At 47.3% G+C, this 19,095-nt stretch overlaps 1 protein-coding gene across 4 annotated transcripts in view; it reads right to left on the reverse strand.

The window, feature by feature from the left end:
* ADORA2A (adenosine A2a receptor) overlaps positions 1–19,095 on the reverse strand; it is a 28,292-nt gene continuing 9,197 nt past the window's right edge. For 3 of the 4 annotated variants that reach the window (XM_059863704.1, XM_059863705.1, XM_059863706.1), the window contains exons 2-3: positions 13,191–14,066; positions 1–5,942 (exon numbers count right to left, since the gene is read on the reverse strand). In XM_059863704.1, coding sequence (XP_059719687.1) covers positions 4,982–5,942; positions 13,191–13,540 — 1,311 coding nt within the window. In that variant the 5' untranslated portion in view covers positions 13,541–14,066 and the 3' untranslated portion in view covers positions 1–4,981. Of the gene's footprint in view, positions 5,943–13,190; positions 14,067–14,216; positions 14,340–19,095 lie in introns of those variants that run through there. The other variant, XM_059863707.1, reaches the window with a different exon arrangement.

Consider the following 19,095-nt stretch of genomic DNA (forward strand, 5'->3'; position numbering starts at 1 on the left):
TTTTACAAATATATTTTATTATTTTAATGCTTATTAAGAAATGTAACCAAGACAGACTCCGCAGCACCAGCGGCTCCTCACTGCCCAGCAGTCTGATGACTTCACAGATAAGAAAACTTCACAGATTCAAAAAAACCTTTGGTCAATGCACTTTAAATACTTTTGCATGCACAGATTCTCCCACGCCCTTCCCACCCGCACCCCCCAAAATGGTAACTGACAAAGGGAAAACAACACCTATATCATAAAACATTTAAATTAAAAGAGTAATTGTTTCATACTGACAGCATGTGCAGCAGGGTGTTCATAGTGTCTTGGTTTGCAGACCACAGAGAACCTCTCCACAGGACAGGGCAGGAACAGCAGCTCCTGGGACAGTGCGGGGAGGGATGGATGTTGTCAGATCAACAGGTTCCAGTCTTGATTTTAACACATCCTTGTGTGAACAGCCCCAGTAGGCAAGTAAGGTGGGGAGTTACACACAACACTGCCCCAGTCAGGGGATTCTCATCTATCAGGTTTAGTCACCTCTCATGCAAATGAGGAACTGATGATTTTTGTTACTCTTTATGTGTTTTGCCATAAAGACAGCCAGAAGCTGAGGGCTGGAAAGGAAAAAAACGCTGAAATGACTCAGTGCAATTTGATGCCCAAAACAATTTGGGAGAGAACTGACTTTTAGGCAGCTGAACTTAGCAAACACCACCAGAGAGTACTGCATGCAGGTTTAATGCATTGTGGCATCACTGCAGCCTGTTTGTCCTTCCACAGAACTTGTCTGGAAGGATTTGGTTTAGGTAAGGCCCATGCTCATGAAGCAGAAGGGGATTTGTTATACCTGGAGGTGCTCATGAAATGGGACAGTGTATCTGGAAAAAACATAATCCATAAGAACCATCCCTGCCTCAGTCAATATAGAGCCTACAATGTCAACCCTGTGCACACCCCAGGAAGGGCTGATCCTTGCAGTGACCCCAGGAGAGCTGTAAGGCTGTACATCCCTTCCAGAGTCCTTCCTCAGCAAGTCCCACCTTGGTCTCAAGACAGCATCATCTCTACACCCCACAGCACCTCCCAGCACATTCCTACTCCCCTGAAATCCTCCCAAACACCTACTCTACAAATGCTTCTTCACTACCAAGAATTCCTGTCCATCCTGACCCTCCAGTCTCCCACACCTTAGAGACTTCTCTATATCCACCAGCATCCCCTGAGGCATCTTCAAAAAATTATCAAAGGCTCAGACTATTCTATGTCATTCCAAGTCCACCTGCACCCTAGCAGCAACTGGCACCAGTGAGAAACCCTTTCTGTCTCCAGTATCCCCAGCTGCCCCACCATGCCACATTGCTTCTTGGTTCAAGAGCTGCCGTTCAAACTTGCACAGAGCTTTGAAATACCACTGATCCAAACGGGACTCTGCAGGATACAGCTGTAAGTGCCTTTATTTGCACACACAAAAAGCAGTGCCCTATTGAGGAGAGAGCCCCAAGAACTCTGGTAAAATTACTCCTGGCAACTGATCAAATGTTGCTTTCTCCAAAACTCTTATAAAGCAAATAAACTCTGGAGCCTAAGAGTCTTCAGGGAATGGTGAAATTCATGGAATGCCCTCACACCAAATGAAGTACCCCATCTCAGACTTTTTTAGCAGGAAGTTCTCGTTCAATTAAATTAGTCTCTGCTGACCCCAGCTCCTACTCTCTGGACCCACTACACCTGGGATTCCCAGGAAGGTCTTCTCCAGCCTCTCCTGATAGTCACCTCATTCTTCCCTTTGTCTTGGACCATCTTTCTTTATCCAGAACAGCTGGATCAGCTAAACATTCTCCAGCTGGAAGAAAAATGGAGATATGAATGGTCCTAGCAAGTTTGGAAGGCAGGTACTTCTCTCAAGAGTGGAGAGCTGCCAGGAGAAGGAAAGAGCACACTTCATTGATGGGACCTATTCTTTTTTTTTAATGGAAAACAAACCAAAAAGTAGGAAGCCCTGAAATTATGATCCCGAGGAAACAAGAAATATGAAGTCTAAAATTCTGTTCAGAAGGCTCCTGCTCTCCCCAACAACTGCCTCAGAAACATCCTCTGAGGGTCCATCTCAGCCATGTGTTTGCCAGAAGGCCTAGCCTGTAGTGCAGCTGCCATCCCGTCCTTCCTGTGATTGCAGACAGCTCCACAAACCACCCTCTCCATACCCTGCCCTTCCTCCTGCACACAGCCCACCCTCTTCACACACCCTTTTCACTTCAAGTCTTGATCACTAGTATTGAAAGGGACTGGATACACTTGGGGGCAGCTCAAGCAGCAACACAAAAGTTAAATTCAAGACATATGGAAAGTCACTAAGCTCACATAGTGATCTAGTTGGGCAGGAAAGCTTTCAAGAGCAATCTGGAAAGCAAACCAATCCTAAGCTTGTCCATCAACATAGATCAACTTGATTCTTGGGGCAACCAAGCAAGAGACAGCCACAAGTAGGTGTAGAGATGCTCAGGAAATACAGAAAGCAACCAATCCACACCAACTGTTAAAAGTCTGATCCAATGCAGTGCAAACCATCCCTTTCCCAATGGCAGCTAAAGCTCAACAGGCAACACTTCTGCACTGGTGTGTGTTCCAGCACATGAGCAATGCTGGTATTTTCCCACACTTCCTTCCCTGCTCTGGGTCTTTGTGGACCTAATTGTTATTGACATGAGTGCCGGATGTAATCTTGTGTTATTCTTAGAAACATTTCAGCTCCCAGCCGAGGCCTGAAGAAAACAGCCCCCCATTTTTCTGAGTTCCTCTGCTGCTGTTACAGGAGGTCAGAGAAGCCATCACACAAATAACCTACAGAAATATTCCATCAAGAAGGATCAGGAGTAACGAGATCCCGAGTCACCCTATGGAGGAGCTACCTATGACGTCAGTCACAGGGGAATGGCTCAGAGTTCCTTCATGCTGCTGCAGTGATAATCCTCTCCTCTGACATCAGACCATGGGGAAGAGCCCTGCCAAGAAAGCAGCAGTTCAATTAAACCACCAAGTCTATTGTTTTACAACTGGCCTGTCTTTCTGCTAAGGACCGTGATGGCAGCCACATCTTTTTATCCGTCTCATAGTAAGCTTTGTGCTAGCCCGGAGCAGCTACATACTCCAACACACTCAGCATCTCAAACTTCTCCCCACAAGTGTGTAGGGAAACTGGCAAAAAGAAAATTCTCCCCAAAATAAAACTGATTTTTCGTTTTAATAGTTCACAATATATAAAATAAACATGGAATAAGAACATGCAGACCTAACCTGCTCCTCCTCAAGTATGAAAATCCCCCTTGGCTTCTGAAATGTTAGTGGACAGGCACAAGGAGGAACCAGATTGAGGGAGGATACTTCTGATGTTTTCAGCTAGGGAATAAGCTTCAGATCCCTGGAATTAACAGACTTTTCACTTCCCAGTAGGGCCACTGCTGCCTGTCTCTCCAGAAGACTGATAGTACTGGACATGGATCATTTGTCTGAAAAACACAACCCAGACAATCTTCAGGTGGAATTCAAGCTGATGTGGTTTTCTGCTGCTCTTGAGCTGCTGGACTTCCTTAATTTTCCCTCCAGAAATTACCAAACTGCAGTGAAACACCTCTGCAACAAACCACAGCAATGTGTACACTTGCTGCAGCACAAATTTGCCTGTTCTCTTTTACAGAAAGTAGAAACTGCAGTTTCTGAGTTCCAATACCACTGACACCTTTCAGTTTCTCAGAGCAGGAGCATCTTCTAACCAGACAGAGCCCAGAGCTGCCTCTGTTGGCCTCTGCACCACAGGGACACATCAGGCTTCACAGGAAAAAAAACTGAAATCACAGGAGAAAAGGTTTTTTAAATTGAACTCATTGAAATTCCAAATTTAGGTCAAGTTATGTGTGTGGGTTGCTCTCTATCCCAAGAAAGAAGTAAAAAAAAGTCCCTCAGCCTGTTGAGTGAGGATGAAGATGACTGAAATATGGAATATTACCTCCCCTCACACACATCTGGGGCCATGGAAAGAATTTGCATTCTAGGAGCTCAGGAGTAGAAGCATAGATGCAGGGGAAAAGCAGAAGGTGCCACCAGCCTACAAAGAGCTCACACACCCACAGCCCTTGACAGCCCTGCCCTGAGGACATAGCCCACAGCCCTGGCCCACAGCACCATGTCCTGCTAACAGTCCTTTTGCCAAGGGGAATCCTTGGCAAGGCTCAGCTTTGGTGATTTGCTGGACAAAGTGGAGTGCTAAGAGGTTATATTTGCCATGTGCATCTGGAACACTGAGCACTCAGGGAACAGATATGGGCTCTTGCCCATCTTTTATAAGTTAACACAAAGTAACCTTATCATCATGTGGAAAAAAACCATTTGAGCAACCTGTTGCAGTATAAGCTTTAAGAACACAAACTGAAAGACAAAGTGCCATGGTTGAAAGTATCCGGAGTTCCCATCAGGTAAATTCCTTCCCTCTCCAAGCAGTTCCTGGCATCCTTCCTGACAACAGATTTTGCTATCCCCCCTTCTGCTTGTTGCAGGGCCACAGTGCTCAGAGGCTCTTCCCAGTTTCTCTTTGTAATTCAGGGAATACTTCCAGCCACACTTCTATTTCCATTGGTAAAGACAGCGAAACCAGCTCTCAACCACAGGCACAGCACAGCAAAGTGTCCCAAAATCCCTGCATCAGCAGCGTCCCAGTGCTGAACTTGGAATGCCCTCCTCGACCTTGGCACTGCTCTTGGTGACAGGTCATTGATGGGTAACGTGTCCCTCCTTCCTCAGTCCACTTCAGTGGTCTCTTGGCTCTTCTCCAGTCTGGTATTTAGGATCATCCAATAGTCCTGGATATGGACCCCTTTCTCCACAGCGATCTGAATACACTGCTCTCCCCCCGCCCCCCAACCTCCCTTTCTGCCATGGCAGAGGTCACCAATGGGAAAAAAAAAATAATTCTACCAGGAAAACTTCGAAAGTCTCATCAGGAAACATCAGCTGCAGCAAAGGCTGCTCTTTCCAGATCTGAGTAAGACACCTGGGCATCAATTAGCTCTTCAGTGTGAAGCTCCCTGCTCAGGCATGCGTCTGAGAGAATCCCATTTTTGCAGGAATGTGGGAGATGTCCATTTGTCTCCAAGTCCAGAGCATTTCCATTCTGGTGCCATTCCAAGGCAGCTTTGCATTTGTTCAAGTCCTGCTTTTCAGGATCCCTGTGGATCTCTCCGTTGGTGTACACCTCCAGTGCATACTCACTGATCCGTATGCTGGCGTTCTCCGCGTCCCCACCGTGGGTGGAAGTCCTGGAGCTGGCTGCTCCCGCCTTGAACGGCTCCTTCCGGCCCAGGATGTGCTGGCTGATGATTTTCCGGAAGGTGTAGCGGAACTCCCTGATGCGGTAGGCATAAATTAGGGGGTTTACAACCGAGTTAGCGTGAGACAGGATAATGGCCAGGTACATCAGCCACAGGGGAGCGTGGGCACAATTTGGGCAAAAAAGAGTAAAGCAGTTAATGATGTGTAGTGGAAGCCAGCAGACTGCAAACAGCCCGACAATGATGGCTAAAGACTTGGCTGCATGGACTTCCTTCTGCAACGTGGAGCGGGAACGTTCCCCGTGTACCATCTTGTTCTCCATCTGCTTGAGCTGGCGCCGGGCTGCCATGAAGATTTTCAAGTAGATACCAAACATGAGAAGGAGGGGCAGGAGCACACAGGCAAAGAAGTTGTAGTAGACCATGTACTCCATGGTGACCACGGCCTCGAAGAGACACGCCACCATGCTGTTGCTGCAGTTGATGGGAGAGGACCAGTTGGAACCCAGCTCTTCGATCTGGGCACGCTTGTGCCACCCCAACATTGGGGTCAGGCCGATGATGAAGGACAACACCCAGCAGATGGCAATGATGCCTTTGGCTCGAGAGCCAGTCACCAAGCCATTGTACCTGTAAAGCAGAGGAGATGGGAGCTATATGAGTGTCATTCAACAAGCTGCTGGCACCCACACAACCTCACAATGGCCCCACGGTCCGGAAGACAGTGAGAAAGGCACCTGCTTCATCGGAGGGGCCTTTGCACTGATGTACAGAACCCACGCAGCACACCAAGGACATGGTGACACTCTCTGCCACCTATTTCCCTCCCCTTTCCTTTAAGCATTGAATAGCTGACAGAAAAGCAGGGAAATTAATTCAGTTTTCATCTGTGCTCCTTCACTGCACCAGTCCACTTGGGTATGCACATAGATCTTGCAGCCTGGATAATCAAGAGCACTGCTCTGACCACTGTGATGAAGACCACTGTGGGTCTCTTGCCAAAGGCTAAGGCAGCTTCTCCTTCCTGGCAAAGGAGCAGCCTTTTTGTATGGAATTGTTAGGTCTGTCTTGCAGTAGATCTGTAAACCAAATAGCACAAAAGAGCCTGGAGGCACAGTGTCACCAGCCCTACATCCACAATCTGGTGTGCTCCAGGGAAATCCTGCTGGCTCAGTTGCAGCAGCCAGGTTGGCATTGCCTGCATGGCACCTCACTCATCTCCTCAGTGGCACTTTCAGGAAGACCAGCACCACCAACCTTCTTGAAATAACTGAGGCAAGTCAGCAGTTTTCCTCACCAGCCCAGCTAAGTCGACCCCATGTCTGAGAAAAGAGGAATTCAGCTGGGGACAATTCTCTGACTATAGGTGTGCCATAGCCTGCCCTGCACACACCAAAGGGACCTCAGTGGTGGAGGTATTGATGCCTGGCTGAAGCCAGTGCTCTTAACAGTAAACTTTCCAAGATCTGTTGAAAGAAACAATAAGCAACATGGTAAGAATCCGACAGTGCAGCAGAGACCTTGGTTTGTTTGAAATATCAGCCAGCTTCCAGGGCCTCACAGGTTACTGCGAATCCTGAGCTGACTCCACCAGTTCTCCCCTCTGAAAATGTAAATTAGGGCAGCAGTTTAACATTTCAGTGCAATTTCCTTCCCTGGGTAATGCTCAGCATGGAAAGTAGATGGCTGGATTCCCACATTGCAGCGTGGGTCCCACACTGTATTTGACCGGACAGTAGCGCTGGGTTCTCAGTGTTTACCCAGGGCTCCTTCTCCCTCTGTCCCCAGAATTCTCTCCAAAAACAAACACCACAAGAAATAATACAACAAACCACAGAAATCTTTCCATCTCCCAGTGAAATAATTACTCCCACAGGTTCATGCTCCTCTCCCAGCACCAGTTCAAGACAGGGGAGAAGAGTGGCTGCTTTTGCACAGTAAAGAATGGAGATCCTGCACATGCTTTAAGTCCTTGATAATGGGGCTTGGAAAAAACAAGATCCATCAGGCTTGAATTTCCCTTTCTCAGTTGCATTTCAAACCCAGAAAAGAATAAGTGGACAAGGAAGGCAAGCACACAATTCCCAGCACGGCAAAACACACCTAAATTTCCCTTCCAGAAATGAGGAAGGAACTCAGCTGATTCTGAGGGAGAAAAAGGTTTTTTTCCAGCAATTAGTGGATCCTGCCCAGTGCTTAAAGGCTGCAAAGGGCACAGCATGAATGGTAGCAGAGAGCTGCTCCATTCAGACCTCATCAACACATCAAAACAGCATCTGTGCTTTGAAATGTACACTCAAGGAGCAAGAGAGTGGCTGGAGGCCCTTGAAGCTTGAAAAAACAACAAACAAAACAAAAAATAAGAAAACAAACAAAAAAAGACAAAACTTCCCAACAACAACCAAAAAAAAATATCCCAAAAACATCCCACAACCATCAAAACCCTGCAGCCCTGGAATTAGCTACATCTTGTCAGAGGAATTTTGAAATTGTGCAGCTGTTATCCCACGACTAGAGATGTCCCTTCCCTTCCACTAAAAATATATTCACTACTGCTCCAGACAAACACCCTGCCACACTTCCCCCTCCCTCTTGTCCTCTGGGGATTCCCATGCAAGAAGCTTTACAAGGCTTCAGAACAGCACTGAACCCAAGCAGCTGCCCAGCTGCAGAGCATTGTGCTGGAGTGCATGTCCATAACACCTTGCTCAATATCTCCCAGGGTCAGGACAGAAAGCTCACAGCATCTGGTGACAAAGCCAATGGCCTTGTGCTGGCCAGGTACCCACTGAGAAGTGTTAATTTGTTTAGGAGAGCTTAATTTTTAGGATCCACATGAGGCACCTCTGACTGACTTGGCTGAAGTAGCATTATAGTCCAGATGGGCTTTCCTGGACTCTTTCCTCTTATCCACGTGGAGATGTCATTGAAGACTTTGTGTACATCTTTGTGTACTTGGTCTCAGTACCTTTCCAGGCTCACAGCAGCCAGGCCAAAGCCATTCCATATCCTCAGTGCTGCTGAGCTCTACAGGGTAACTTCAGGGCTTCCCAGACACAGCTCCTACCCTGGGGGTTGCTGGCACCATGCAGGAGACACAACCTGCTGAAAAGAGCTGGTCACACCTGCAGCCCATGGTCTGCAGAGCTGGCAGGTGACTTTGCAGCATGCCTGATATGTCCAGACAGCACTGGATTGTCTGTGCAACAGCAGTTCTGCTTCCTGCAAATAACACACTTGCTACACAACCAACCACTTCTGCTGGTGAAATTCCAGACACAAAGGACGTGAGTGCAGAGCACAGGGATGCTCATGGTGGGGATAGAGTCACGTTTCCTCTAAAAAGCAAACCCAGCTTTTGCAAACATATGAAAGTGTGAAAGTTTTCTCCAAAATAGTTTCACCTGCCCTGCTTCTCTCCCAACCACCCAGCTGGCAAAACAGGGGAGAAGATGAGTTGCCCTTGAATGTACAACTTCTCTGGGCTGCCTAGAGTAACTTGGCTGTGGATGTGCTACTTCTGGTTCCTTGGACTAAGTTCTGTGCCATGAAGACAAAGATTCCTGCTTAGAGTCTCTGAGACTGGGTGGAAGACAGAGCTGGCAGTCTGTCCAGAGTGTCTTCGGGGAGAAATTAAAATCTTTCAATAAATTGAGTGATATGTAGCTGGCCTAACTCACCATCACAGTGTCCAGCCATCCTGCTGCTTGTCTTCCAAACCCTCCTTTGATGGACAGCACTGCACATCCTCTGTCAGGTGTGGAGCATTTTTCAGACACTGCATCACCCAGAATGCTCTGCTGAGGGCTTTGGTCTGAATTCCAGCACTGCTCAAAGGTGTTTAACAAATCTCTACAAAACACTGCTCACCAAGCACCCAACAGCCCACACCTCAGGCAGCTGCAGCCATCAGGGGCAGGACCAAGCAGGATATTCAGTCCCTATTACATGGATGTGGAAATGAGAGACCCTGGCAATCCCAGATCATCCAGGAAATCTGTGACAAGGCAAGAAATCAAACTGAGACCTTCACATGTATCAACTAAACAACCTTTCCCAAACCACTCAGTCTGGAACCTTCCTCCTCTATTGCCAGGTGCCAACAGATCCTGGTGTTTATCCATGCTATGGAGAGGGGGGAGGTGGGGGTCCCACAGGTGAGCACAGGTGCCCAGCATTATTTCTTTAGACAGCAGGAGCAGGAATGATGGGCAGACACATTCTGCTTGTGATGTGATCAGCTTCCTGAACAAAACCTTGGTAACAGCAAGTTCTGTGCAGGCCATGAAGGCACTGCTTTCAAAGCTGTGCCCATTTAAAAGAAAGAGGGGGATTACTCTGTTCTCTCATTAGGCTGAGCCTGCCCTAAATCTATTTAACATATGAGCATGTGTAGGAAATGCCTGCCACAAAGTCAAAAGGTTTATGGTGAGCAGGGAAAGAAATAAGTCCACATATGGCTCAAAGTGGCAATAAAACATTAAACCCCTGATTCACTGGTTTAGATGCTCACATATGAGCATTTCAGAAAGGAACTGAAAGCATCTACTGAAACAGACTGTACTCAGCACAAAGGTCCCTTGCACATCCTATACTTTATTCAGGGTTGGTGTTCATCTCTCCTATTCTTCATGTCCTCTGGCAGAAAAACATCCCAATGCCACCTCAGAACTGCAGTTTAAATCACCACCACATGGGATAAATCAGTCCCAAAGCTCCAAACGTCAGGGAGCTGCAGCTTAATAATGTTTCCCCAGAGAAGCCTTGCAGCAGCTAAAGCAGCTTTCACTGGAGGAAAAGGCCTGCAGCTGGCACTGTGAGACCTACGTGTTCCATGCCTGAGTCCAGCACAGAGAGCAAGCAGCAACCTCAGTAACCTCAGCAAACTTTTCTGTTTGGCTGCAGGAAGGAAAATTTCCCCTCTCTTTCCAGTGTGTTGGAGCTCCCTGTCCTTCCCTGGGAATATCTTTCCCCAAATGCCTGCACAGGAGCACGTGGCTGGGCATGCTGCCCATGGAGCCCTTGCTGGCACCACGGAGCCTGGAAAGCAGCAATTGTTCTTGGCCCAGGGCTTCATCCTGGGGCCCAGACTCACAGCCAGTTTTGTTCAGAGCACCTGGGGGTTTGATATTAGCCAGTGCAGGTTTTCAGGTACCTGCCCTGTGAGAGACCTCATTTTGTCCTAGAGTGAACAATGGCTCGGGCTCCCTTCCTTGGGAGTGCCTTACTGCCACTTGCAGAGTGTTACATTTGCATAAAACCTGGCAGAATTCAGCAAAGTGCTTAAGAACTTGTGGAAAATTAACCAAATTCTACAAAACATTTCCATTGTTTGAAAGGCAGAACACATAAGATATTCACAAATTACTTTTTATCTATTTTAAAATTTCACCCATAAATATTTTTTTTCATTGCAGTTTTTTTGGAGGAGGGTCTTTTCTCCACAGAAAAATAATTTCAAAGGTAACTAATAATGTACTTAGGGGTCCAAAACCAAGCAGTATCAGAAAACCCACTCTTCTGCCTTCTTAATACTGACAGTTTATTTCTGTGGCAATACACACCCACATATAGAGTTATCTTCATTAGGACAGATCAGACATGAAATATTTAAAGAGAAACAGAAGAATAAAGCACAGGTTTGGCCCTTTTTGGTTTCCCTAGAGTGAAGGAAGTCTGGTTTATTAATTATTCAGCTAATGAATATTAGGAATACCTGCTGGTACCTTTCATGTCCTGTGAGGAGAAGTAGGGGCCTTCCCAGGTATTAAAGGATGAGGTGAAAACAACACACTGTTAGTGGCAGAACTTTCCACCAAATTGTTTGACCCCTTTTTGAGACAAACAGCTATTAGAAAAAAGAAAAAATGTGAGGATGTGGGCAATCTAAAGTATACCACATTTCTCTCTTGAGATAATCAGCTTTCACTTTCTCAGCCTGTCTGAGGCTATAAATGGTTATTCATCCATAAATTCTAAAGGCAAAACACAATTGACAAGTACATCACTCCTGCTGTGAAAGGACAAACCAGCAGTGGACAGAGAGGAGGAGGAACCCATGGATTTACCTGTGGGTTTCTGCATCCAATCAGTCCCTCTGTTCCTGGCGAGGAAGAGGGTGTGCTCTGTTTTTTCCAAAACAAGATAGTGAAACCAGTGTCTTGCCCAGCACTGATGCAGTCTGTTTTTTTGAAAAGACTCTTTACCTTGGCTGTTCCAGGAAATTACATTTTCAAGACAATATAGTTACAGTGATAGCCCAAAACGTGGGCAGAAATCCAGATTTAAAAAAATCCCTTTCCTGGCAAGTCATCCTCTAGCAATAAGAGTGCTTAAACTGTCAGCAGACATCCTCAGAGTTACCTTGTGAGAGATGAAATCAAGACATCAGCCCTTCCCAAAACCATTTCAGAGACAGCTCCCAGGGGCTACTCAACATATTTCCTTGTACCATTTATCATTATTTTGGTTTATAAACTGAAATCATCTATAGCAGAACTGTGGAGACAGTCCAGTTTATAGGTAACTATTATCAACAGAGTTTTCTCTGCAATGGAATGGAACAGTTATTCCTTACATCTACATCAAAACTAGAGGCTGTAATCAGAGGTATGACCAACAGGGTTTGGAAACTGCCCATTAAAGGCAATGTTAGAGCAGCACAAACTTGCTGAGGTCAGGCTGCAGGAAAGACTTGGCTGCACTGGTCCATCCACATGGAAAGGCAATTTCCACTCTCCAGGGCTCCCATTCTGGTTTTGAACAGGAGGTTCGTGTTAATTGACATAAGTGCTGCATGACCAAAGTATTCAGAAGAGACAGAACTAAATTGTACAGATCAGCAAAAGTGATTTAAACTCAAGAAGAGTGAGGATGTCCAAAATCTCAAACTCAAGAGCATAAAAATCAGAAATTGGTTCCATTTTTGCAGCCACATTGGTTGTTCAGGAGACGAAGGCGGTCTCTCCTTTCCTGAGAGCATGCTGCATCCTCCTAAGGACCAGATAGGAAGGAAGGAGACTCCTACAGCTCTCCTGCAGCAGCCTCTCCAGGGGCTTCCTCTCCATCTCTGGAGCTCAGCGAGTGCCTCGGAGCAGTTGCAGCAGCGCGGCGCTGCCTCGCGCCCACGGGCACATGGAGCCCATCACAGCAACGGGCTCCTGCCAGACTGAACTGAGCAGCAGCCCCTGTGTGTGTGACAAAACCTCCCCTTGTCCCATGCCAGCCTCCCTGGGCACACACCAAGTAGCAGCCAGTTTTAGTCATTGAAAAGTCCTTTTTCTTTCTTTCAGCTGCAGAGACCACAAAATCCCCACCTGCAGGCGTGGCTTGGAACAAGCCTGCACCTTGACCCAACCTGTGCTGTGCTTCCAGAGGCAGTGCCTGAGCCAGTCCAAATCTTCCTAAGGCCCATTTCTTGGTAGCCTGCTGCTTCCCCTCCCTCCACATTTAACAGACCCCTGAGAGAAAACTCCACCTCTCTCCCCCCAGCCCTGCTGCTACAGTTTTAGGCAGAACCCCCCCTCCTCCCCATGGGGAATGGGACAAGCTGACCTCACCCCCTTTCTGCCCTCCACCATCCTTCTGGTGGCACTGGCTGCAGCTCAGGGCACAGTTTTTCCAGGTATGGAGTGGCAGCTCCCATGCAGCACCTCTGTGATGCCATGGATACCCACCATAGAAGAACAGAGAAGAACAGGAAAAGGAAGCAAACAGAAAATCCACCAGTCAAGGCAGACTTTAGGACCTAGAAAAGTTGCTTTCAAAATACAAGAGAAAAAGCACCGATCCTCATTTAGCTTTTCCTTCCTTGGTTCATCTCCAGACCAGTTTTTAGGGATGATGAGCCCTCACCACCCCAGCCCAGCCCATGCTTACCTGAGGGGAATTCGGATGGCAATGATTCTGTCGATGGCGATAGCAAGGAGGCTGAAGATAGAGCTCTGAGTCAAGACCAGGACAAAGCAGGCAATGAAAAGGCAGCCATAGAAGAAGGCACAGAAGCCAGTGCTGATGGTGATGGCAAAGGGGATTGCCAGCACCCCCACAGCAATGTCAGCAGCAGCCAGGGACACCACAAAATAGTTGGTGACGTTCTGCAAGTTGCTGTTCAGATAGACGGCCCAGCAGACCAGGATGTTGCCCAGGATGGCCAGCACGGCGATGATCAGTTCCAGGATGATGTAGGCTATGTCTGAGAGGAAGTCGTCCTTCCCATGTACTAGCATGGTGAGAACAACCAGCCCCAAAGCTCAGCGTTCATATCTGCAGAGCACTGAACAGCCAGGAGCCCTCAAAGCCGCCTGGGCTCCGTGGAGGGCTCGGCTGCCAGCCCAGGAAGGCTGCTCACACACACACTTTCCTCCCCATAGCTGTTCAAGGACTTTACAGTAGATGGTGTCAAGAAATAAAGCCCAGGGTCTGCCAGCTCCAGCAAAGTGGATTAACCAGGTGCCGAATAATTCAGACTCCAGCAGACAAACGGACAGGAGAATCTCTCCTGGGGACAGACAGTGCTCCCCAGGCCTCAGAGTCCAGCAGGCAGCACAGCACAGCAGCTGTACTGTACAGCAGTGCCACATTGGCTGCGGTGCTTTGTTTCCTGTTGACAGTCCCCCTTCCAGTCATGGCTTCCTGTCATCTCCACACCATAGCAACATCCTCTGGTCCTCTTTTTCACCTTTTCCCACCAGGACTTGAGAAATATTCTCTTCAGCTGAAGCAAACATTAAACTTCTTCACTTGCAGTTTCCTCTAAAAAGAAAAGAAAGCACCAACCACATACACTAAGTAATCAGCTCTATGGAGGAGATGGAGAAAGCAAAATCTCATTAAAGTGGCACATTAAATTGATAACGGATATTACACAGACCTAGAAGAATACATTATTGGCAAAATTCTCACATTTTGTCTGTCCTGAAAGCTGCAGGGCCAAACCCAAGTTCAGGAAGGCAGCGTTTCACAGTGGTGATGAGAAACAAGGGACGTTTTGTTTTCGAGGCTACCAACTGAGCTGGCACTTCAGCAGCTGCTCCACAGCCCGCCCTGAAACACGAGAGCCCCACTAATTATGTCCTGGCAAGTGCTGAGGCTGCACAGAGGAAAGGTGGAGGAGCCTTTCACACACACCTGTCTCCCTCTGATGGCAAACACTGGGTTTGAGCCATCACGTGCTGCCCACCCTCACGTGCTTTGCCCCAAAACTGCTGCACCAGCACCCTGCTCTGCAAGGACAGGAGCCCTCATTCACAGGGCAGCCACACTGCTGGCATGGTCATCCCTCTGTGGCCACACCTGTCTGGCCTCCATGTATCCATGGAACAAGATCCAGGGCAGGGAGAAGTGTTCAAGGTGTTCAGACAGGGACATCTTTGAGGACACTCCTGCTGACCATGCACACTCTTTGCAAGGGTCTCTGCAGGCTTCCCTGTATCCCATAAGCAAACCATTGGCTCATTATACCTGCAGTGTCCATAGTGTTTGTTGCATCCAGGACAGCATCATCCTTCACCTACCACCAGCCAGAACCAGGCCCACCAAAACACGTCTCTCCCAGAAATACACACACCGTCACCACGCCATGGCTCGGGGCTAAATTCCAGCTCCTGCAGTGTCCTGCACACAGCTCTGGGGCCAAAGCTGGTGCTGCTTGCGAGGAAACAATCCTGCAGCTGCATTTCATACAAGCAAACACACATCACCTGCACGGCCTTGCAGGTCACCTCGTACCTCTGCTTCAGATATGGGTGCATTTCACCACAGTTTCAGCTAAAAATACAGAAGGGAGAACACAGTTCCCCGAGCTTTGTGCCACAGTCAAGAGATAATTGCTTGCTGTCCTCGCCTGTCACTTCCAGAGTGGGTTGCAAACCTTATTTAGCAAGTTTTAGCAATAATATTTTCTCATTAATTTAAGAAACAGCTTGATACATCAGAGGGCTAGGAGAGAGAGAAACACAGCGCTAACTGATAAAGCACCGAGCTCAGTTTTGGATACAACATGAACCTCCAAAACACAAGATTTTTGAGCCCCATCCATCCACAGGTGATCTGGCGTGGTCTCACCCATCAGGGTTTGATACCTTCACAGTTCACTCCGTTTTCAAGTCGGAAACCTAATTTCTCAGGATAAAATAAAAGGGTAAAGACAGTGATAATAAAAGAAAATATGATTAACTTGTGATTCACATCTGATCTCAGGAATATAATCTAATTTTAGGCCTTTCATTGATTTAGAGCTCTATTGCTAATGCTGCATTTGAAAGGAAAGTGAATGATTCTTGGTGGTTTGGACGTGCTTCAAAACCCTTGCTTTTCTCCACCTTCAGCTATCTTGTTTCTGTGTTTTGTTTGGTTTTAGCAGAAGAAATCAACAGAAGAGATCAGTGTGTGATCTAGCTATTAAGAGGAAGATAAAGATCATCCATTTAATCTTTTTTCAAGAAGAAAACCCCCAAGAAGTCTCTATATTGTCTGTGCTCCTACAGCAATACCTTCTGTTTTTCAGTGGCTTCCTAAAGATGGCTTTTACTTTCTTGGATTTCAGGGATGTCAGTGATATGCCCCTGCAAGGATCTGCTTGTCCATTACAAATCCCAACAGGTTTGTTTCAAAGCAGCAATACTGAAACCTCACCCTCCAGCCCAGCTTCTAGGGAAGAGGATTAGAATGAATATAAGACAAAAATAAAGAAGATCTGGAGGCAGAGAGAACAGAAGGGGCAGGATGAGAAATAAACAATGCTATGTGCATGTGTGTGAGCAAGAAGGGAGGAAAAAAAGACAGGAAAAAGCTGGTAGGAGGAAAAAAACAACCTAACAAAGGAAGCAGTGGGCAAAACAGGCTCCTTAGAGGAAGGGGGGTGCAGGACATGGCTGAGACTGAAGTGGGTGTGAGCCTCTGAATGCCTCAGCAGGACAGAGTGGGAGCACACACCTCCCACAGCCTCACACCTCACCATGCAGGACAAGAGCACATTCAAACTCCAGTGCCAGGCCAAGTTTAGAAAAATTTAACAAATTCCTCTGACCTACTTGGGCCCAAACTACTGCTAAAGCCACTGTCATTCCCCCACATGCTCCTCTGAGATGGAGTCAGAAGAACTGAGGGAAGCCCTGCTAGAGAGGAGCCAGCCTGAGAACTGGGCACCTTAGTCCTGATGCTCAGAGGATTTACCTACAGTCCTGCTATGTTGCTCTTGCCCATCGTGTTCACAGCTCATACACCTCAGTGAAGAGGATCAAAGCAAAATTACTGCATCTTCTTCCCCATTTGAGAGCTCCCTTCAGTGGGATCAGGAATCCATATTAATCCTAGATGCATTTTGTTTAACCTGATCTCAAACTCCAGCAGGACATGGAGGAAAGGTACAAACTTCACTGTGAAACTTATGCACATACCAATGGCTCAGCACAAAGCTGAAATTTCCTACACCTCTGCCTGAACCTGAAAAGAACAGTGCTGGAACCTGCAGTTTAATGGCTACATCACACACTGTTCTCTGACACAACAGAGCTTTTAACTTCTACCTTGACTCTTTCATGGCCTCATGTTGAATTTGAATTTTTTATCTCTGAATTTGTTTGTCTCTTGCTTCCATCTCTCTACACAAACAGTGAGTGGCCTGATTCTTCATCCCAAGCCCCAGTCATTTATTCTGAAGCAATTGGAATGTTATGTCCAGAAAAGGACAGCATGTCCTTCCACCCTCTGCTCCCAGATGGGCCGGAAAACACTCGGAGTTCTGCAGAGCCAGCACATCTCAGGGGAGAAATGGCTGGGGCTGAGCAGGTGTCCCAGCCACGACAAAACAACATTTTGTCTCTGCTTCAGTGCCGCTGAGTAGCCACTGACATTAGAAAAACCAATTACTGGCCACACAAGCCCAGCCTCACCAGGGAGGGTTCATGTTCAACCTGAGCTCACCCACCTCTCATTCCTCTCTCACAGTGTCAGCTGCTGTACTGCTCACCTGACACAACAAATCTCCATTTCAGGAGTATGTGCAATTTGCTTTAAAACAAGAACAGGCTCAGTCGTTCTGCTTATACAGCTAGAAATTCACTGCACAGGGACAAAATGAAATAGAGACCACCCAGAGAAGATGACGTAGATCCAGAGGCAAAATTAAATTTATTGTAGAATTGTCTACTTCATGCAAGACCCAAAGGCTCAGCAATCAGGTCTAATAAGAAAAAATTAATTAACAATCTGCTTTACTCTCTGGGGAAGTGTATATTTAACATCTCGAGCCCTTGAGGGATCAGCATGGCAAGCTTCTTGAAATTTAAGAAAAGTAACCTGTATCACCCAACAGGCTGGACAGCTACAATTAGTATTTCTTCATAAGCCCTTGTTTTATTTTGTTAATTCCTTCTTGATACCCCGGGCTATGTTCCGGCCTTTGCCCCATTATTAAATAAACCTTTTTTTGTCATTCACAAACCTGTAAACCTGCTGCTCTGTTCGTTTGTAGTGACTTGGAACACTCTGTTCTCTCTCATATTTCAGTTCCAATGAGAAACTCCTCCTTGAAAATTCAATAAAGCATCTGCACAGCACGTTCCCATGAAGCAATTCACCAGCAGAGCCCAAGCAAGCTTTAGTTTGGCATCTCCAGTTGACTTTGGACCAAGGTGCTGCCCCTTCTCTAACCTGAGTGCCAAAACACTGAGCTGGGCCCTTGGCCACTGCTTGGCTCAAATCACCCACCTCAGACCAGCTCATCTGCTGCTCTTGGCCCCTGCAGGCTGAGTCCATCCTGCTCTGGGAGGTTTGGGCTGCCCAGGCTCTGTCAGCTGGTACAGAGCAGATGCACCTCCGTGCCTGCCAGGCTCACAGTGCCTGTGACACTTCAGCTTGACAGCTCCTCTCACCTATTAGCAAAAACTCCAGACGATCAGCAGCCCTTAGGGCACCCAGGACAGTCTGTGGGCACGTAGTAGGTGCCAGACTGCAGCTGCCCCCAGCCCCAGAGGGGCTGGTTTCTGTGCCTGCTCTAGGATGGGGCAGGAGAGGCAGCAGGGGGCCAGGGGGTGTTCATCAGGGCTCATTCCACAGATCACAATCTTGCATCTCCTTCTGACATGACCCTTCCCAGGTACCAGCCACATGCAGATTACCTAATTCCCTTAGGGAAAATCCTTGAATTCACACATGGCCCTAAGCAGAAAAATTGGTGCCGCTAAATCATTTGTTTCCTACTTTCCAAAGCCTGGAGGGGGAGATGCTTGTCAGTTTTTATCCTCTCTTTGAAATCCCTTCAGCTCAAAGGGAATCTCCCTATCTTTTAAATCAAAGACTCCAAGAAATCTTGTCTCTCCCCACCACTTCAGAGGATCAAGTCACAATAAACGAGCCAATGTGCTCACAGGCAGAACACAAATTTGCAAAACAACCGGGGCTGTAAAACATGATGAAAACAGGTGTCCTTTGGGGAGCTCAGTAGGGAAGGGGCAGGAGCACTTCTCTGTGCTGCTCAAGGGTTTCCTTTCTGCAGTTCAGTACTTTAGGAATACTTCATGTAGAGCAGCTTCCCAGACCCCTGAGTGCTCACACACAGCTGTGGGGAGCATCCCCAGCCCTGCCTCCCATGGAAGGATGAAGAGCTGGGGCTGGGTGGGGCAGGAAAGAGGAGAAAGGAGGCATCACCCACCTAACCAAGACATACATTTTCTGATTCCTCTCTTTGCTTTATTATTGGCTGCTGCCTAAATGATCTTTTAGGTCATCTGCTTACAGTAATAGGAGGAAATTAAATATTAATAATAGACTATTTCCCTCT

Source organism: Haemorhous mexicanus, chromosome 19 (genome assembly GCF_027477595.1).
Source record: "Haemorhous mexicanus isolate bHaeMex1 chromosome 19, bHaeMex1.pri, whole genome shotgun sequence".
NCBI lineage: Eukaryota > Metazoa > Chordata > Aves > Passeriformes > Fringillidae > Haemorhous > Haemorhous mexicanus.